At 41.6% G+C, this 21,535-nt stretch overlaps 1 protein-coding gene across 6 annotated transcripts in view; it reads left to right on the top strand.

Moving 5' to 3' along the window:
* Positions 1 to 21,535, top strand: part of PTPRZ1 (protein tyrosine phosphatase receptor type Z1) — a 375,560-nt gene that overhangs the window by 350,143 nt on the left and 3,882 nt on the right. For all 6 annotated transcript variants that reach the window (XM_073619797.1, XM_073619802.1, XM_073619801.1 and 3 more), the window contains 4 exons: positions 17,416 to 17,544; positions 18,444 to 18,590; positions 18,794 to 18,936; positions 20,759 to 20,894. In XM_073619797.1, the coding sequence (XP_073475898.1) occupies positions 17,416 to 17,544; positions 18,444 to 18,590; positions 18,794 to 18,936; positions 20,759 to 20,894 (555 nt within the window). The remainder of the gene's footprint in view (positions 1 to 17,415; positions 17,545 to 18,443; positions 18,591 to 18,793; positions 18,937 to 20,758; positions 20,895 to 21,535) is intronic.

Here is a 21,535-nt window from a genome sequence, read left to right as displayed (position 1 = left end):
AGGAGCTAATCTTGAGCAGGCTGATTATTAATAATTAGGGATGACCTTTCTGTTTGGGTCGAACATGAGTTCGACTTGCACATTGGCTGTTCGCTCGTTCATCGAAAACCGAACATTATGGGCCATTTGTGCCAAATTTGAGCGGCGCATAACGGCTCATAATGCACTGCGGGAGCACAGTGCATTGCTGTATGATGATTGGCCAGAGCATGCACCATGACCTGCATGCTTTGGCCAATCACAGCGCCCTCAGCTAAGAGAGCCATAATCGGCCAAAGGCAGGGTGCCTTTTGCCAATCATGGCTCAGGGGGACTAAGTCCACGCCCCACACCATATAAGGCCACCTACACGTCGCCCTTGTGTGGTGTGTTGTTGCAGGCGTGGACGGAGAGAGAGTGTCATTTAGATTGAGCAGGCAGGCAGGTGATTCAGTTAGCTGCAGTGTAATATATATATATATATATATATATATATATATATATATATATATATATATATATATATATATCCACTGTATCCAGTTTAGCTAGATCTGACTGCAGTCCGTTCCTGGTGTACTGTTTCTAATATACTTCAGGCAGGCAGGTGATTCAGTTAGCTGCAGTGTATTTAATATATATATATATCTATATATATATATATATAGATATATCTATATATCTATATATCTATATATATATAGATATATAGATATATATATATATATCTATATATACACACATCTCCACTGCATACAGTTTAGCTATATCTCACTGCAGGCCGTTCCTGGTGTACTCTTTCTAATATACTTCAGGCAGGCGATTCAGTTAGCTGCAGTGTATTTAATATATATATATATATATATATATATATATATATATATATATATATATATATATATATATATATATATATATATAGTGTATATATACAGATAGTCTCGTATATATATATATATATATATATATATATATATATATATATATATATATATATATATATATATCTCCACTGAAACAGTGTAGCTATATCTCACTGGAGGCTGTTCCTGATGTACTCTTTTCTAATATACTTCTGGCAGGCAGGTGATTTAGTTAGCTCCAGTGTATTTAATATGGATAGAATTAAATCTCTAAATTAAATCTCATCTTAATAATCACTGTCCTTGGATTACTTGAAGAGGGAATTGGGCGGCTGGGAATACAGTGAGCCCTTTCAATTGTATAAAGTTTTGAAAAGCCCTCCATACCCAGTGTGTCCATTATCCATTTTTTTTTAATGGTCATTGATTGACCCACTTCCTTTTCAGGAAAACCTAAAATACGGATGTTATATCGTCTTTGCCTATTTTCCAAATTATCCAATCTCTGTGCTTGGTCCGTTATTTGTACTTTGGCATTTTGGAGTTCCCTTTTTAAGGAAGGCAGGGTAACCTCTGTTGTACTAACCTTATTCTACAGGTCAGTTGTATGTTCACAAATTTTTTGATTCTCTTGTCTTATAACAGTAATATCCTTTTTTAGATCTAACATTTGATTTGTTAGAGATAATAAGGAGTTATTACATGCCTGTATTGCAGAGAAGACATCCCTCAATGTTGGTTCCTTTATTGCAGTTTCAGTAGTTTTGTTCCCATATTGATATGTATTACCAGCAGCATTATTCTCGTCTATGCCCTGTTGGTCAAATTCCTCCATCCTTTCTTGTTGCTCTAGCATATGTTCGCCATTGGGTATAGTATCCGATACCATATCTGATATATTTATCTTCCCTCCAGGCCCCAGGAGACCTGGGGAACCTGGGGGGTTGTGTTTTATTCCGTTCCTCCTGTATATTGTCTTTTGGGACCTGATTTTTATCATCCCTAGATCCCCATCCTGGACATACTTCGAGTTTCAGGCAACAACTTTGTCATGTCTTCCCCAACACCTTTTTTAGGGATATCCAGCATTTATATTTTATTTATACTCTCAATGCTTTCCTGGAGTAGGTCCTCACCCCCATGCGTTTTCTTTTCCTCCTTCCTCCCTCTTTTACTTGACATCTTTCCAGTTAGTGCTTTCTCCCTCTCTCTCCTTATTTCTCCTCCTTCTCCCCGCCCCCTTCCTCCTTTTTCCTTCCCCTCAATCTGTTCCAAACCTCTTTCTTATTTCAAATTATTTAATAGTCAGTACTCAACGCTGTATAGTATTCGTTTAGACCTTATTCAGTATTCTCTATCCAGCACTTTTAGTGTCAGTACCGTTTCAGTATTAGATATTCAGCAAGGTGTTCAGTACATTCAGTAAGATATCCCAGCTGCTCCAGCCGTTCATATAGACCACGCTTCTTATTCTTAGCCTGTGTGTATGAGAACAGCAGGGTTTATTTCTTGATTAATGTCAGACTCTTTCTAATATAATTCTGGCAGGCAGGTGATTCAGTTAGCTGCAGTGTATTTAATATATATATATACAGATAGTCTTGTGTATATATATATATATATATATATATATATATATATATATATATATATATATATATATCTACTGCATACAGTTTAGCTATATCTCACTGCAGGGCATTCCTGGTGTACTCTTTCTAATATACTTCAGGCAGGCGATTCAGTTAGCTGCAGTGTATTTAATATATATATGCAGATAGTCTCATATATATATATATATATATATATATATATATATATATATATATATAAATATATATATATATATATATATATATATATATATATATATCCACTGCATATTGTTTAGCTTTATCTCACTGCAGGCCGTTCCTGGTGTACTGTTTCTAATATACTTCAGGCGGTGTACACAGTACCCTGCACCCCTAGTGCAGTTGCTACTACTTTTCTGGTGGTGTACACAGTACACAATACATACAGCGCACCCATAGTTGTTATTACACTTCTGTTGGTGTACACAGTACCGTGCACCCATAGTGCAGTTGCTACTACTTTTCTGGTGGTGTACACAGTACACAATACAGTGTAGTGCTGTGTTCCAAAACAAAATCCCCATCATATCCGGAAGGCCACCAAGGAGAAGCAGATGCTCACAGGCCACTAAAAGAGGGCTAGCAGGCTCTGTGTCTACAGTTCCCAGTGCTGGTCATGGACATGGTGCATCTTCTGCAGGTGGCCACGGGGCACGCTTGTCCTTTGTTTCTGCTGCTGGGATAGGGGCAGAAAAATTGGGCCATTGGTGGTGATGGTGCCACAACACTGTAACCCCTCACAGATACTCTTGTTGGGCGCAGGAACAGGCCCTACTGTGAAATATTAGATCAGGAATTGTAATTACATGCCCCTGTTAAACAGGGACAGAAAAATTGGGCCTTAGGTAGTGGTGGTGGTGCCCTAAACCAAAAATATTGTTGGAAGCTAGCATCATCAAGATTGAGGAGGAATATTATAGTTACTCAACATAGGCAGTCTTCAAGGGATCCCACATCCATAGAAAAATCAATCAGTTACATCAGCATTATGTGCTTGATAGCTGCTGCTGATCCAAGAAAGATTAATTTTTATGAATATGAGCCTATCAAGGGAGTCTGTGGACAGGCACACTCTATGATCCGTTACAAACCCTCCAGCAGAACAGAATGTGCGTTCAGAAAGAACGCTGGATGCAGGACAGGCCAGTAGATCATTTGCATATTGAGCAAGTTCTGACCAGTGGTCCATCCTCAAGACCCAGTAACCCAGTGGCTGCTCTGTTGGAAAGGTCTCCAAGTCTGCTCTTGCCACTAGATATTCCTGCATCATGTAATGCAGACGCTGGCGATGGTTGCTTGAACCGATCAGACCTTGGCGCTGAGGACTGAAAAATTGTCTAAAGGCATCGGTCAACCGGGCCACCTTCTCCACTGCTCTTCCTCTGACTGAACGAAGATGTCATGGTTATGCAGTAATCTTTGTCTGTCAGCTTACCTCTCTTCCATGTGTTCAACTTTAGAGGCCAGCCACTCTCACCTGGCTAAAATAATCTCTCCTCAAAGTATGGCTCCACCCCAGCCCCTATCAGGGAACTCTATATTAACGTGTGCACTGCAAGCCTGCCTTGCTGATCAACCTTTGTGTGTTTAGCTTCCGTGTGCATCTTGCTGTGTCTTTTACATCTGATTCCAGTTACAGATCTTAGCTTGTTCTCGACTATCCCTGCCTGCTTGTGACCCTGACCTTTGGCGTGTTCTATATTTATCCTTGTCTGCTAGTCGCCCCGACCTTTGGCTTATTCCCTTACTATCTCTGTCCTCCTGGAGCCTACTGTGGGCGTGAACTGGGAGACCCTGGGGGTCGTGACCTGGAGCCAGTTGCAGCCCAGTCCATCCTCACCACTAGAGGCTCTGGTGAACACCTGCTGGCTCTTAGACTCTGCGCCCTGGGGAATCTTACGCTCTAGCCCCTGTGGGATCCGTGTTGGTGTTCCAGTGGGCCTGCCTTCCTTAACCACCTAGACTCCCATTTGCAGCAGTCAGCCGTAGGGTCCACTACCTTTGCGGTTCACTCCTGACCCCAACGGTGTGCATCTGTCACCTGGCCTCAGGTGACCTGACAGAAGCCTCAGCAACACGTTGTTCAGCACCAGGAAATTGTAACCTCACAGGGTTTGGAAATGCATTGCACAAACCTTTCTTCAAGGCCTCCTGAAGATGTTTCATCCTCTGCTCCCTCTGCGAAGGCAGGATGAGTTCTGTAACCTTACCCTTGTAACGTGGATCAAGAAGGGTTGCCAGCCAGTAATGATTCCTTCTCTTTGATACCACGAATCCTAGGGTCCTTACGCTGCATGGACCTCCCTGATTCTGCAAAGCCTCCGAAAGGCATTAGATTCTGAGTCCTCTGGGTCACTAAGGATCACATAATCCATAACAACCTCCTCCCAGCCATGTACAACTCCTTGGGTTTCTGGGGACTGAAAACCATCCCTTGAAGACTGCTGCTGAGTGTTATCCTCCACGTCCATGCTGACACAATCCCCCTCCTCCAAACCACTTCTTCCTGTGTGTTTGGCGGTCCTGCAGGAATAATATCTGGATAAAGGGGGCCTTGAGAGGTAAGGAAGTCCTCCTCTTCCTTACACTGTTCTGCCTCAAGTGCCCTGTCCATTATTCCATGAAGCGTGTGCTCCAACAGGAAGACAAGAGGGACAGTATCACTGATGCATGCATTGTCACTGCTTACCATCCTCGTGGCCTCATCAAATGGTGACAGGACAGAGCATGCATCCTTGATCAGTAGCCACTGGCGTGGCGAAAAGAAGCCAAGCCCCCCTGACCCTGTCCTGGTGCCATACTCACACAGGTACTCATTGATGGCCCTCTGCTGCGTGTACAGCCGCTGCAGCATTGCCAACGTTGACTTCCACCTGGTGGACATGTCACAAATGAGGCGGTTGGTGGGAAGTTTGTATTCCCTTTGAGCTAAAGAGTGATGAACATCCAACTGGACCATAAAGGTTGCCAACATTCCTCAAGTACAATATAAAGAGGGTACCCCCAAATATGTGGGACTTTAACAGCAACCACAAGAAAAAAAAATATGAATAATAAAAAGATTTATTTGAAATTCACAATATAATTAAAAAAGAACACACTATACATATTACACAAATACAAAAATACAAAACCACTAAAAACAAACAATGGTGTAGGTGGTAATAAAACATGACAGTTGTCCAGAAGGTCCGACGCGTTTCGAGACTAAAAAGACGGCCCTTCATCACGGACAATTTATGGAACAGGATCACACTGTACAATAAAATCAAAATTGAACAAATTGAGTAACATCATTCATAAGTAAATCTAACAGCTGCTACCCTGTTTCCCCGAAAATAAGACCTAGCGTGATTGTCGGTGATGGCTGCAATATAAGCCCTACCCCCCAAATAAGCCCTAGTTAAAGTCCTTGTAGGTCTTATTTTCAGGGTAGGGCTTATTTTCGGGGAAACAGGGAAGGGCTTATTTGGGGGGTAAGGCTTATATTGCAGCCATCACTGACAATCACGCTAGGTCTTATTTTCGGGGAAACAGGGAAGGGCTTATTTGGGGGTAGGGCTTATATTGCAGCCATCACTGACAATCACGCTAGGTCTTATTTTGGGGGAAACAGGGTATAAGTAGGCAAACATACGGTATAACAATCACATCAAAGGAACATACCCGGAAAAGGGTCACCAAGAGGATCTCACTGCTGAAGCAACAGCGGCACAAATGACGTGGATCCACCACCCTGATGTCAGAAAGACCGGAAGGTGGAAAGTGGGTCCAGCCTCATCCACACTGATCCACCCCAAATACACTGACCGAAAAGGCCCACAGAAAGATGTCAGGTTGCAATTTCATTTGCATAACACAGCCATTCCCTTTGAATGTCAGCCAGCCGAGCACTGGCATTGTATGACCATTGGAAATGACCACTGACTTTTCTGGCCTGCCTCAGGAGATCTTGTAAGCCTGGGCACCTGCTCAAGAACTGCTGCACCACCAAATTCAGGATGTGTGCCAAACATGGAACATGGGTCAATTGTCCCTGTCGGAGGGCAGAGAGAAGGTTGGTGCCATTGTCGCATACAACCATTCCTGGTTCAAGCTGGCATGGCGTCAACCACCTCTGAGCCTGCCCCTGCAGAGATGACAGAATCTCTGCCCCAGTGTGGCTCCTGTCCCCTAAGCAGTGGTTTAACCTTAAACTACGTAGAGGGTTCTGTACTGTAATAGCAGCAAGGATGTGGAATTCCTTTCCACAGGCGGTGGTCTCAACGGGGGGGGCATCAATAGTTTCAAGAAACTATTAGATAAGCACCTGAACGACCGCAACATATATACAATGTAATACTGATATATAATCACACACATAGGTTGGACTTGATGGACTAGTGTCTTTTTTCAACCTCACCTACTATGTAACTATGTAACTCATGCACCGCATGGCATCTTTTTGCCTGAGTGCTTACGTAGCCCCTTGAACGCTTACGGAGCACCGCTGGTTCAGAGAACAAATCTGCAGAAGATGCCATAGAGGAAGAAGAGGGGGGGTGGAGGAGAGAGCTGTAGCAGAATCACTGCTAGCATTTTGGAGGCGTGGTGGCGGAACAAGCTCCAATAATACTGAACCCTGTCCTGCATCCTTCCCAGCTGCCAGCAGAGTTACCAAGTGCGCCGTGAAGGAAAGGTAACATCCCTGCCCATGCCTGCTAGACCATGAGTCTGCGGTAATATACACCTTACTGCTGTCCGCCCTGTCCAACAAGACAAAAACATTGCCCTCCACATGCTGGTAAAGAGCTGGAATGGCCTTCCATGAAAAGAAATGGCATTTTGGAACCTGCAACTGAGGTACAGCATATTCCACAAATTCACCTAAGAGGGCAGAGTCTACCAGCTGAAAAGGCAGTAGTTGCAGTGCTAGCAATTTGGCCAAGCTGGCATTCAAGCTAGCATTCAGACTGTGAGCATGTGGACGGCTGGAACCGAATTTCTTTTAAAGGTTTAGCAACTGGGGTAGGGAAATTTGCCTGCTAAAATCAGATGGTGGTGTACTGCTAGCAGATTGGCTACAGGTACTTGGGACACCTATCGCTATACCTCATTCCTCTCAGTGCAGGTTTTCGAGAGGACTGGAGTAGGGTTGGAGATCCCAGATGAGGAGCAAGGAGAAGTCCGCCTTTTTCTTTGATGTGGGTCTTATATGCCTTATAAGTTAATGTAGATTTCACATAGATAGCTGTAAAATATTGGAAATATGAACATATTTAAATTATATTTAATTATTTATACTTATATATTTTATATTTAATTTATATTTAAATTTATATTTAATTAATATATTTAATTTAGCTTTTACAGTGGGGACGGAAAGTATTCAGATCCCCTTAAATTTTTCACTCTTTGTTATATTGCAGCCATTTGCTAAAATCATTTAAGTTAATTTTTTTTCCTCATTAATGTACACACAGCACCCCATATTGACAGAAAAACACAGAATTGTTGACATTTTTTGCAGATTTATTAAAAAAGAAAAACTGAAGTATCACATGGTCCTAAGTATTCAGACCCTTTGTTGTGACACTCATATATTTAACTCAGGTGCTGTCCATTTCTTCTGATCATCATTGAGATGGTTCCACACCTTCATTTGAGTCCAGCTGTGTTTGATTATACTGATTGGACTTGATTAGGAAAGCCACACACCTGCCTATATAAGACCTTACAGCTCACAGTGCATGTCAGAGCAAATGAGAATCATGAGGTCAAAGGAACTGCCTGAAGAGCTCAGAGACAGAATTGTGGCAAGGCACAGATCTGGCCAAGGTTACAAAAAATTTCTGCTGCACTTAAGGTTCCTAAGAGCACAGTGGCCTCCATAATCCTTAAATGGAAGATGTTTGGGACGACCAGAATCCTTCCTAGAGCTGGTCGTCCGGCCAAACTGAGCTATCAGGGGAGAAGAGCCTTGGTGAGAGAGGTAAAGAAGAACCCAAAGATCACTGTGGCTGAGCTCCAGAGATGCAGTCAGGAGATGGGAGAAAGTTGTAGAAAGTCAACCATCACGGCAGCCCTCCACCAGTCGGGGCTTTATGGCAGAGTGGCCTGATGGAAGCCTCTCCTCAGTGCAAGACACATGAAAGCCCGCATGGAGTTTGCTAAAAAAAAACACCTGAAGGACTCCAAGATGGTGAGAAATAAGATTCTTTGGTCTGATGAGACCAAGATAGAACTTTTTGGCCTTAGTTCTAAGCGTTATGTGTGGAGAAAACCAGGCACTGCTCATCACCTGTCCAATACAGTCCCAACAGTGAAGCATGTTGGTGGCAGCATCATGCTGTGGGGTGTTTTTCAGCTGCAGGGACAGGACGACTGGTTGCAGTCAAGGGAAAGATGAATGCGGCCAAGTACAGGGATATCCTGGACGAAAACCTTCTCCAGAGTGCTCAGGACCTCAGACTGGGCCGAAGGTTTGGAAGAAATAAAATACTGCGCTAACAAACGAAAAATTGCATAAGCTGCGACTAAAGTGGTATACAACACAATCAAATAAAAAATATATAAAACTCGCGCTGAAAATGTGAGAAAGGCAACAAATAAGTGCCTTAAAACCTCATAGAGGAATATAAATAATAATGATGATCACTGTGCAAAATAATTAATATATTGAAACACATTTATAAAACACAGATAGTGTCCATGTATCTGTAAAAAGTGAACAGTGATGTGATATGCTAAAGGCAACAGATAAATGCCTTAAAACACCATGGAGAGATATAGATCAAACAATAATCAATGTGCAAAGTAAATAAGTGTTGAAAACAAATCTTAGAGGGCGCAGATATGGGAGGAGGAGCTACGTCCGACGACACCGCCATTCGAGTACCCGGAAGATACGGGCTGTTCTGGAGCCGGCCGGCTTGCTTCTTTTTATGCCTATATACAACGGCTGTTTGTAAGTGCTATTTTGGCTATATTTTACTCAAATAAATGTAAAGATTTTATGCTATGTGGAGCCATTTATTTCTTTCACGCTGACACATCCAATCCATCCTGTTGTGGTCGGTGGAGAGGGTTCCGGTGGACCGGATGACATCTAGTGCCTGTCTCTCAGATCCCGGGCTGGGGTTACAGCCATCCGCCCAGTGAGGTCTCCAATAATTAAGGGACCAACGTTCTCTGGTAAGAGGCAGCAGTTTTGAAGGTGGAGGTTTCATCTACGCACCCCATTCACTGCAGCAAGATTATTTTTTCACTTGGCACTTGGGGATATTTTCTTTCTTTTTTTGGTCTTCATGTTTGGTTTTCGTTTTGTGTTATACATAATGTATGGACTTTAATTAGTATTGTTCATTGTGCACAGATTATGGACAATATCTGCGCCCTATAAGATTTGTTTTCAACACTTATTTACTTTGCACATTGATTATTGTTTGATCTATATCTCTCCATGGTGTTTTAAGGCATTTATCTGTTGCCTTTACCATATCACATCACTGTTCACTTTTTACAGATACATGGACACTATCTGTGTTTTATAAATGTGTTTCAATATATTAATTATTGGGCCGAAGGTTTACCTTCCAACAAGACAATGACCCTAAGCACACAGCTAAAATAACGATGGAGTGGCTTCACAACAACTCCGTGGCTGTTCTTGAATGGTCCAGCCAGAGCCCTGACTTAAACCCAATTGAGCATCTCTGGAGAGACCTAAAAATGGCTGTCCACCAACGTTTACCATCCAGCCTGACAGAACTGGAGAAGATCTGCAAGGAGGAATGGCAGAGGATCCCCAAATCCAGGTGTGAAAAACTTGTTGCATCTTTCCCAAAAAGACTCATGGCTGTATTAGATCAAAAGGGTGCTTCTACTAAATACTGAGCAAAGGGTCTGAATAGTTAGGACCATGTGATATTTCAGTTTTTCTTTTTTAATAAATCTGCAAAAATGTCAACAATTTTGTGTTTTTCTGTCAATATGAGGTGCTGTGTGTACATTAATGAGGAAAAAAAAAATAACTTAAATGATTTTAGCAAATGGCTGCAATATAACAAAGAGTGAAAAATTGAAGGGGGTCTGAATACTTTCCGTCCTCACTGTATCTATGTAGGGCGGAACATATTATCGTCACAGAAATCTCTGATAGACCAGACAAGTCGGTGCCTAGGCTTGTGTATACAAACAATGGGATCCAAACCTCATTGTTTTACACATACTCACTTCAAAGGATCCCATGCTGGAATATGCAATGAAGGGAGACCAACCCGTAATCAATACTTAACTTCCCGGGAAAATTCAAGTTAAGCTCCTGCTCAGAATAGTCACAAGGATTTGCATTAAAGGGGGCTGACTTATGCAAAGTATAGGGATTGGAGATGTAGCCAGTCCTTAACAAGGAATAGGGAAGCTCGCCAATCAGAGCCACGCTATGCCAACCAATGAGGCTTCAGCATGTAATGATATACACAGACTAGATGGGAGGGAAACACACACTTTTATGGGAGAGCAACCATCAGAATGGAACCTTGGTGCAAAGGGTAATTATGAGAAAGGTCTGCATTTTACTTGTAACTAAATACGTTTGCAGATTAATGTTTTCAGGAATATACTCTGTATTCCTTCATGTAATTCTCTTATTTAACCTAATATTTTCTTCCTTGGTGTAGACTGATGGTTGTGTATTAGATAGACTTTCAACTGCTCACCAATAAATGTTGTTATTGTGTTAAAGCTTTCACTCATGATCAAAGAACTCTCATTTAACCCAAATCATATCTGAGAGATATTAAATCTCAAATATAGCATAAGGGAGAAAGACTGCATGGGAGGTCGTCATATGTCTGGTCAAGCATGTGGTGCACAAGCGGCTGCTGTTGTGGCCACGCTTCATCCGCTTCAGACATAGGTTGCAAACAGCAATGGTGCAATCTGCTGCACATGTGTCCAAAAAGGCCCACACCAAGGAACTTTTCAAAATTAGCGGGGAGTCAGAAGCGCCATGCACCTGTCAAGTTCTGCGGTGTGATGCAGTAGGGTGGCTGTCTTTAAGCTGCCCCCTAGAGCACATCCTGCCTTGTTGGAGTTGTGTCTCCTCCTCTAGTCTATCAGGCACCCAAGTAGAGTCAGTGACCTCATCATCCCCTCCCTCCTCGTCACTAGAGCAAACTTGGTACTATGCTGCAGCTGGGGGAACATGACTGCCAGTTTCTTGTCCTTCTTGGAAACCCCCTCTCTCTAGGCTCACGTTACTCCCTTCCTCAACCTGGGAACCAAAATTGGAGCCTTCAAATCGCTGCACATCCTCCAGCAGCATGTACCCAACACTGTGGTTGAATAATTCGGGGGACTCCTCTGTGCATGATGGTGGGGCTACAGAAGGAGTGACTGTGGACAAGGAGCCGGTGGAATAGGCCGCTTTGGCAGCTGCATAGGAAGGAAAACTACTCTGAGCCTGGGTGACAGAGGATGAGGAGGATGAAGATGGCTTTGTTATCCACTCCAACAACTCTTCTGCATGTTCTGGCTCAATAACACGGCCAGCAGCAGAAAAAAGGACAAGTGTGCCCCCACAGCCACCGGTAGAGGATGAACCACGTCCATGACTAGCACTGTTGACTGTAGACACAGAGCCTGCTTGCCCTCTTTTAGTGGCCTGTGAGCGTCTGCCTCTCCTTGGTGGCCTTCTGGACATAATGTATATTTTGTTTTGCAACACTGCACTACACTGTATTGTGTACTGTGTACACCACCAGAAAAGTAGTAGCAACTGCACTACGGCTGCACTGTATTGTAATTACAATTTTTGATCTAATATTTCACAGCAGGGCCTGTTCCTGCACTCAACAAAAGTATCAGTGAGGCTTTACAGTGTTGTGCCACTACCACCACCGCCTAAGGCCCAATTTTTCTGCCCCTGTTTAACATAGGCATGTAATTACAATTCTTGATATAATATTTCACAGCAGGGCCCGTTCCAGCGCCCACCAAGAGTAACTGTGAGGGCTTACAGTGTTCTGGTACCACCAACACCTAAGGCCCAATTTTCCACAGAGTGTATAGGGCAGGCGGTATAGTATATACAGGCGGTCCCCTATTTTCAAACATCCGACTTACAAACAACTCCTACTTACAAACAGAGGGAGACAACAGGAAGTGAGAGGAAATCTACCCCTAGGAAGGGAAATTCTCTCCTGTAAGAGTTAATATGGGAAAAAGGTGTCTCCACTGATGCTTTATCACCAATCCTTCTTTTCCTAATAACCCAAAATTTTCTAAATCCAATTGTCATTGGGACAGAAAGTGAGGTTAAATCTTATGAACTGGGGCACAGACAGCAAAAAAAAATGTTACAGGGGTGATAACCCCGCCCTATATTATCCAAAAAGCTTAAAACTAGATTTTTGGGCTGGAGCTACACTAAAAAAATGTACTGTATAAATAGGATTTCGCGCAAACACATAGAGTGAAAAAAATGACTCAATAGATGATGACTGATAAATCACATAAGTGGTGCAAAACCAATAAAATACCAATAAAAAATGTCCAATAATGGTGAAAGGTGTGGACTTCTATTTTCCAGTTGGACACTTTAGTGAAAGATCAGCTGGATGATAAACTTTCAGATAAAATCAATGGTTAGATAGCTTCCTTCCCTTAAAAAAAAGTCTCCCATTGCCCTTACCTTAAGGGGCTTAGGATAAAGCCTTAATGTAGATGCAGGTGATAATCTGGGAGTAGTTGGAGGATGTCCCCTGGTGGTGGTTCCTGGTGTGTGGATACTATGGACGCTTCTGATCAGGGACGATTCAGGATCCTGGGCTCCAATACATCCAAGTGAGGAAAAAGAGAGAAGGAACAAGGGGGCTTCCAATAGTGTAGTTCGTTAAAAATAGTTTTATTTCATCAAAAAAATCTTTCCAAACGATGAGTAAAAGGCATACACACTGTGGATACAGTGTGCGGCGGTGACAGATAAAGATGGCGGCGGAACGCCATCACCTGGTACAAAGCTTCCGGTTCACACTGACAGCTTCTGGGTTAGAGCAGTGTGTATTGTCGTGTACGGTGGTTAACGGGATCCTACGCGTTGCATCACGATCCCTGATGAAGTCACGAGGTCACGTGACGCAACGCGTAGGATCCTGTTAACACCGCACACGACAATACACACTGCTCTAACCCAGAAGCTGTCAGTGTGAACCGGAAGCTTTGTACCAGGTGACGGCGTTCCGCCGCCATCTTTATCTGTCACCGCCGCACACTGTATCCACAGTGTGTATGCCTTTTACTCATCGTTTGGAAAGATTTTTTTGATGAAATAAAACTATTTTTAACGAACTACACTATTGGAAGCCCCCTTGTTCCTTCTCTCTTTTTCCTCACTTGGTTGTATTGGAGCCCAGGATCCTGAATCGTCCCTGATCAGAAGCGTCCATAGTATCCACACACCAGGAACCACCACCAGGGGACATCCTCCAACTACTCCCAGATTATCACCTACATCTACATTAAGGCTTTATCCTAAGCCCCTTAAGGTAAGGGCAATGGGAGACTTTTTTTAAGGGAAGGAAGCTATCTAACCATTGATTTTATTTGAAAGTTTATCATCCAGCTGATCTTTCACTAAAGTGTCCAACTGGAAAATAGAAGTCCACACCTTTCACCATTATTGGACATTTTTTATTGGTATTTTATTGGTTTTGCACCACTTATGTGATTTATCAGTCATCATCTATTGAGTCATTTTTTTCACTCTATGTGTTTGCGCGAAATCCTATTTATACAGTTTATTTCGATGGTGATTCAGTGAGCACTATTTGATTTTGCAGCACCACTCTTATGTTTCTACACACATTTGATCATTTAACACATTTATATAGTAGCGCAGAGGTCCCATCACTCAGTTTTACTAAAAAAATGTACCTGTTCCAAATTACAAACAGATTCAACTTAACAGCACACCTACAGTCCCTATCTTGTTTGTAACCCGGGGACCACCTGCATACTGCAGTTCAGAGTATATAGGGCCTGGGGCCCCCATGCCTTTTTTGTTTATTTGGGAGTGGGGTTCCCCTTAATATCCATACCAGATCCAAAGGGCCCGGTAATGGGCTGGGGGGGGGGGGCAACATTACATTACAGCCGTAAGCAGTTTTTAATGACTTTTTTTCATTTAGAAATGTCATTTTGTGCAGGGACTGTTCTAAACACGGGAAAAATGCGCCACTTTACAGGCATACTATAGACACCCCCCAGGCACGCTCTTTTAAAGGAATATTACACTTTTATTGTTTCACTTTAAGCATTATTAAAATCACTGCTCCCAAAAAAAGTCAGTTTTTAAAACTTTTTTTTGCATTGATACATGTCCCCTGGGGCAGGTCCCCAAACACTTTTTATGACAATAACTTGCATATTAGCCTTTAAAATTAGCACTTTTGATTTTTCACATTCGAGTCCCATAGACTTTAGTGGGGTTCGCGTGTTCGCACAAATTTTTGGTCTGTTCGCATGTTCTGCCGCAAACCGAATCGGGGAGTGTTCGGGTCATACCTAATAATAATTATTTAAAGTGTTTGATAAGGTAAATCTTTTTTTTCTACAGTTCCCTCTGAAATATAACATTAAGCTCCACAGTGCATGTCATTTATAAAAATATGCGGTATAATAGCTTACTTCAGAGTGCTGTTTGGGGCTTAGCTGACTGTCCGCTGGTCTCCTCTCCCAATGCGATAGCTGCAGGGGGAGGTGCTGGGAAACCGCTGCTGACATAAGCCGAGACAAGTAGAGGAGGGGAGGAGACGGGCAGGCAGTCGTGTGATCGCCGAACGGCGCTATGAAGTAAGCTATTATACCGCATATTTTTATAAAGGAGATGCACTGTGGAGCCTAATGTTCTATATCAGAGGGAACTATAGAAAGAAAATACTGTTTTTTAGAGCAGGAGGGGAGGATTGGGGAGCTCACAGGCAGAGAGGGGAGGGGGAGAGGAGGGGGGAGAGGACAGAGAGAGACACAAACACAGGAGAGCAGGCTGTGGATGACTCAGTTGTCAGGGTTCAGCAGCCCTGATATATTGGAGTCAGCCCAGAGAGAGGAGGGTAGAAACTGGTAGGATCAGCCAGGTATTTCAGATGTTACAGGGGGCCAAATGACACAGCACAAGCACTGTGCTGTATAACATGCTTTAAGAGAACAGGATTTTTTTGGGGGTTAACAAACACTTTAATGACTAATTGTTACCAACCAAACCAACAATCGGTATATTTTGGCAGAGGAGGTTGGTACACACAAAGAATTTTATTTGATAATTCGGTCACATTTTGAGAATTGTAAAATTTATAATTACACTCATAATAGAAAACAATGGAGACATGGCAGCACTTTAGTGGATTTTTAGAATTGGTTCCTTGAAAGAAATACCTGTGTTATTCTTTTGTGGACACATTCCTTACCAGAAGCATATAAAAGATAGACACACACCTTTTTGTCCCTAGAAACTAAAAGTCAATTTGATTTGTTTGAATTTTTTATTTTTCCTAATTATTTTTAAGATGGAATACAATATTTTATCAAATCTCACACAATGAAGGCATTGAATTATTCGCATAAACAAAGGACTAAAGAGTAGCATAAGAATCACAATGAAGCTGGTGTCTAATCACAGCAAAAGCCTCTGTTCCAACCTGAATTTAGGGCAGACGAAGGGACAGTGCACGCATAGGCCACTTATAATAGGATCAGCCTGTAACTGATAAACACCAAAAGAAATATTGCTACCAGTGTGAGTAGTTTTCTGTCTGAGGAGCAAGCAGTAGGGGGAAGCTGAAGGGGAACACCTCAGGGGGAACTGATATAGAGGTACAGAGAGGGAAGGAGAGAAAAAAAAAGGGGGGGGGGGGTGAAGGGAATATTGGGTTGGGAGGGTTATGCCTTTACCCCAAACCCTCTCTCCGGATGCAGTTTGTTGCCGAGGATCAATTGACTGATTTATTGCGGGGGTGAGAGTGGCTTAAAGAGGAATGATTAAATAAGATTCAGTGTATACACTGCAAGCATATGTTACAGTCCTTACACCCACAAAATGTGCCTTAATTACAGAACCACAAGGAAAGTTTCAACATGCGCACATACAAGAGTATACATAGAGCCTACCCTAAGGAAGAACTTTGTAAAAACAGTTGGGATTTATTTTAGCCACCAGCAATTGGTAAGGCATAGTTCACTTTAGTCAGGACTATGTAACATACTACATAATATATACAATGCAGTGGTCGGGAGTATGTAACATATCAAAAGAGTGTAGGTGTGAGAGCAATGTGGCATGTAACATGCAGCAGTCTGGACTATGTAACATATAGAGTGTTGTGTCAGTATTGTACTTTACACAGTCCTATGTATTAGACTATGAGATTGATTTACTAAAATGGGAGAGTGCAAAATCTGGTGCAGCTCTGCATTGTAGCCAATCAGCTTCTAACTTCATGTTCACTTAAGCTTTGACAAAAATAACTTGGAAGCTGATTGGTTTCTATGCAGAGCAGTACCAGGTTTTGCACTTTCCAATCTTAATAGATCAGCCACAATGTATTATGCAATGTAGCATCTACAGTGCAGTGTTTATGGCTATTTAACAAGTGCAGCAAGAGGGCTGTATAATATAGACCACAGCATATATGGTGCAAGTAGTCAGGATTATGTAATGTACAACATAGGGCATACAGCTTTGAAGTCAGAAATATGTAAAGCATAGAGAACATGGGTTAAAATGTAATGCACAGCACAGCTGGCAAAATGCAGTGTTCAGGAGTAAATGCCCCTCTAAGTGGGTGGTTGCTGATGATAATCTCTTTAAATGTTGGAGGTATTTGTTTATTTTTTAAGTAGAATTTGCATGTGTTTGTAAAAAATTATAAATGAAAAAGATTTCAACTCTATTTCTACAGGGATACCAGGAAAGTAATGAGTTTATAATTACACAACATCCATTACTGCATACAATTAAAGATTTTTGGAGGATGATCTGGGATCACAATTCACAGACAATTGTGATGTTTCCTGATAACCCAAATATGGTAAGATTCCACACTTAGTTCATAAACTGCTGGAAGTGCATTTAATTTACAGAAGAGAGGTTCTTCGCCTATCAATGCGAATGCTAGTAAGGAAGGTGAACCCGTGTTTACTTTTAAATACCCAATCATGTTCAAATAAAAATCTAGTTTTGTTTTGCCTTGTACATAATGAGGTATTCAGTGTGAACATGAAGCAGTGTAACTGTTGATTTGGAAGTCTGAAGTAATTTTAAAAGTTTATAAAGGAAAAGCACAGTATTTTTTTTTTTTTAATTAGAACTTCCATGACATACAAACGGCTCATAATAAAAACCTACATAGGCCCAGGCCTTTCAGGTGGTACAAGTGGACGTCACCATGTCTACTGGCAGAGTTGGGAGATTGAAATCCAGTGAGAATGCAGTATTTGGAGGTCCCAGTTATAAGTTTGTTATTGTTATTATTATGATTCAGGTACGAATTGTTGCTTGAATTCGCACATGAACTGGACCTAAAATCGCACAGGACTCTTTTTAAAAACAGACTGCAGCCATCCCAGACATGTGTGAACTGGCTCCATTCAAAGCCAGCCGGTGCATATGTTATGCGAATCGGATGCAGTTCCGAACGTATCCAATTCACGTATATGTGAACAGAGCCTCATATAGCCCCAACAGGGAGGAGGAAGAGGACAACACCTGGAGGAGGTGGGATAAAAAAAAAAATTTTTAAATGTGCTGTGGCAGTTATTCACGAGCACCAAAAATCTTCACTGTACAATTCCTAATACGTTTGTTTCCTAGGATCATCAGCACCATCCTATTGTCTTACAGTATATTAAACCATACAGGTCTATTTTTTTTATTGCGTTTTTGCAATGATTTTTACAACTTTCTTTATCATGAATATTATCTCATCAGGCTGAAGCTGAATTTGTTTACTGGCCAAACAAAGATGAACCCATTGCCTGTGAAAATTTCACAGTGAGCATGGTAGGGGAAGACCAAGTCTGTCTTTCAAATGAGGAAAGAATGATAATACAAGATTTTATTTTAGAAGCTACCCAAGTAAGTATACCCTAATGCATCTTATAAAGTAATTATATTTAACATGTCCAATAGATCATAAACAATAACATAACATATTGGATTTGCACATAGATGTTATAAATAGATCTGAAGGTTTTTTGCAATGCAGCTACATAATGTTTGATTAGGTGTCTTTTATAAACTGTATCTTATTTAGTATTGTCCATTTATAATTTTTGTAGGATGACTATGTGCTGGAAGTTAAACATTTCCAGTGTCCAAAGTGGCCAAATCCGGACAGCCAGATAAGCAAGACATTTGAACTTATTAATCTAATCAAAGAAGAAGCAGCCAACAAAGATGGACCTATTGTTGTACACGATGAGTAAGTAATAACATGTAACCATATATTGTTCAAAAATTAAATGATATATAATTTTAGGAAATGATTGTAAATGATAGGAAATTGGATGAGAGATCATCATGTAGCTGAATAATAAAAAACAATGGGGTTGATTTACTAAAACTTGAGAGCACAAAATCTGGAGCAGCTCTGAAACCAATCAGCTTCTAGGTTTTATTGCCAAAGCTTAGTTGAACAAGCTGATGTTAAAAGCCGATTGGCTACCATGCACAGCTGCACCAGATTTTGCACTCGCCAGTTTTAGTAAGTTTTTATTGTTGTGTCATGAATTGTAAGTAGGTAACAATGCATGATCAATGAGAAGAGGTAAGGTGTGGTTGTCATCAGTTCTATAATGTCAATTACAGCTTGGTCAAAGACAATCTGCAGCAGATTATGAGTGTCTGATATACCGTATTTATCTGCGTATAACACACACCTTAATTTTAAGAGGGAAGTTTCAGGAAAAAACGTACATTTTAAATAAAGAACTTTGCAAGATAAGGGTCAGTGCTCATCAATGCGGCATAACCAATGCCCATCTGCAGCCTCACCATTGCCCATCAATGCAGCCTGATCAGTACCCATCTGCAGCCTCACCATTGCCCATCAATGCAGCCTGATCAGTGCCCATCTGCAGCTTCAACAGTGCCCATCAATGCAGCCTGATCAGTTTCCATCTGCAGCCTCACCATTGCCCATCAATGCAGCCTGATCAGTGCTATGATAGACGTCACATGTCCCAGAACCAGTGTGCTGTCTATCATAGGAGCTGGTCCAGAAAGTGGGACTTCATATAACAGCGACCCCCGAGTAAGTGGAAGATCCCCGCTCTGTGTAATACAGAGCCGCTCGCCCCCTCCCCCCGAGGCAGCCCAATGCAAAAAATTGGTGTAAAACACGCACACATGATTTGCACTCTATTTTCAGGGGAAAAAAAGTATGTCTTATACACCAATAAATACGGTAATTAAAAACTGCATAAAACCTATTGATTTCAACCAGACAGACCTTAGCTTTGCCATAAGTGGATTACAGAAAGCTGGAAGTATGCTTATGAAATGGACATTGCATTTGATACACTTCACCAATCTTCACCAGAAAACAAAGCAGTACAATTACAGTACAGTTCAATACAGAAGGAATAGGAGGGCCCTGCTCATGGAGCTTACAATCTAAAGGGAGGGGGAGGTGGTACAAAAGGTAATAGCTGCAGGTGATAATCTGATGGAGGTGACTCGGGTACAGTTCTTAAGTTACCCTGAATAAGTGAGTATTCAGGGATCACCTAAAGGCGCACGGGGTATAGGGCTGACTGGACATACTGGGGTAAGGATTTCCAGAGGATGGAAGAGACTCTGGAGAAGTCCTGGAGGCGAGCATGGGAGGGGGAGCTAGTAAACAAGATATCCAGACCTTTCCATGCACAAAGCTTATGCAATATGCAAATATGGCTACCAGCATGCAAATAAATATATATATGATGACAAAGTATGCAAAGAATAAAGTATTTCATGTAAAAATAACACGCAAAGGAAGGATTACATTTAGTTGAACTTTAATTTTTAATTTTTTTTTTTTTTTTTTTACAAAACCATGAAAAAGCTTTTGGGTCTCTTGAACTTTTGTGAATAAGATAATATATTTGTCCAAGTTGCTTTCTGAAATCAGTAGAACCTAAATGATTATTGTTCATAAAGCTTATTAATTATTCATTTTACTTTCAAGGACCATTCTACCAAAAGACTTATAATTAAGTATATACTACACGGTAGCAGTTTATAAGAAAGTTCTTTTATTTCAGATATGGTGGGGTGACAGCAGCAACATTCTGTGCTTTGTCAACCCTCATGAACCAGCTGGAGAAAGAAAATTCTGTTGATGTTTATCAAGTGGCCAAGATGGTTAATCTGATGCGACCTGGATTATTTACAGACATAGTAAGTAATTATATGATACATATGTGATATATATATATATATATATATATATATATATATATATATATACTCTTGAAAACAGCACCATGTGGCATTATTTTTGTGGCACTTTTTATCCATATTAAAATCACAGCCATCATATTGGGTGTCAGTTTAAATCCAAAAAATACATAAAGAATGTTAAAGTAGAACTCCAGGGGCAGGGGCCTGGGGGGGGGGGGGATTATGTAATGCACATAGTGCTGCAGTCAGTAATCTGTAATGCACAGAATGCAGGGGGCAGGAGTGTGTAAAGCACAGTAGGGGTCGGGAGTACAAAAAGAAAACCATGCAGGAGTCAGGGGTGTGTAACACTTAGTGTAGAGGGTCATAAGAGGGCAAAGGTCCCCCCAAAAGCAATATTCACCCCCACTTTACCCTTTCAGAAAAAATACGCACCTTCCACCCCCAAACCCCAAAAAATCCCAGCAGTATTCTGAACACTTACCATTTACAGCACAAATCCTCTTTCCCCAATCATCCCCAGCACAAATCCTCTCCCGCCTTCTAGCATGGAATCTTCTCCATTGCAATTCCCCCTCTCGGCTTATATCTTGTTCCCTTCTCACAACTGCCCCCCCAAAAACCTATTCTAGTAAACC

Source organism: Aquarana catesbeiana, linkage group LG03 (genome assembly GCF_042186555.1).
Source record: "Aquarana catesbeiana isolate 2022-GZ linkage group LG03, ASM4218655v1, whole genome shotgun sequence".
In the NCBI taxonomy this organism is placed as follows: Eukaryota; Metazoa; Chordata; class Amphibia; order Anura; family Ranidae; genus Aquarana; species Aquarana catesbeiana.
The sequence above is the reverse complement of the archived record's forward strand: the minus strand, read 5'-3'. Positions and strand labels throughout refer to the sequence as shown.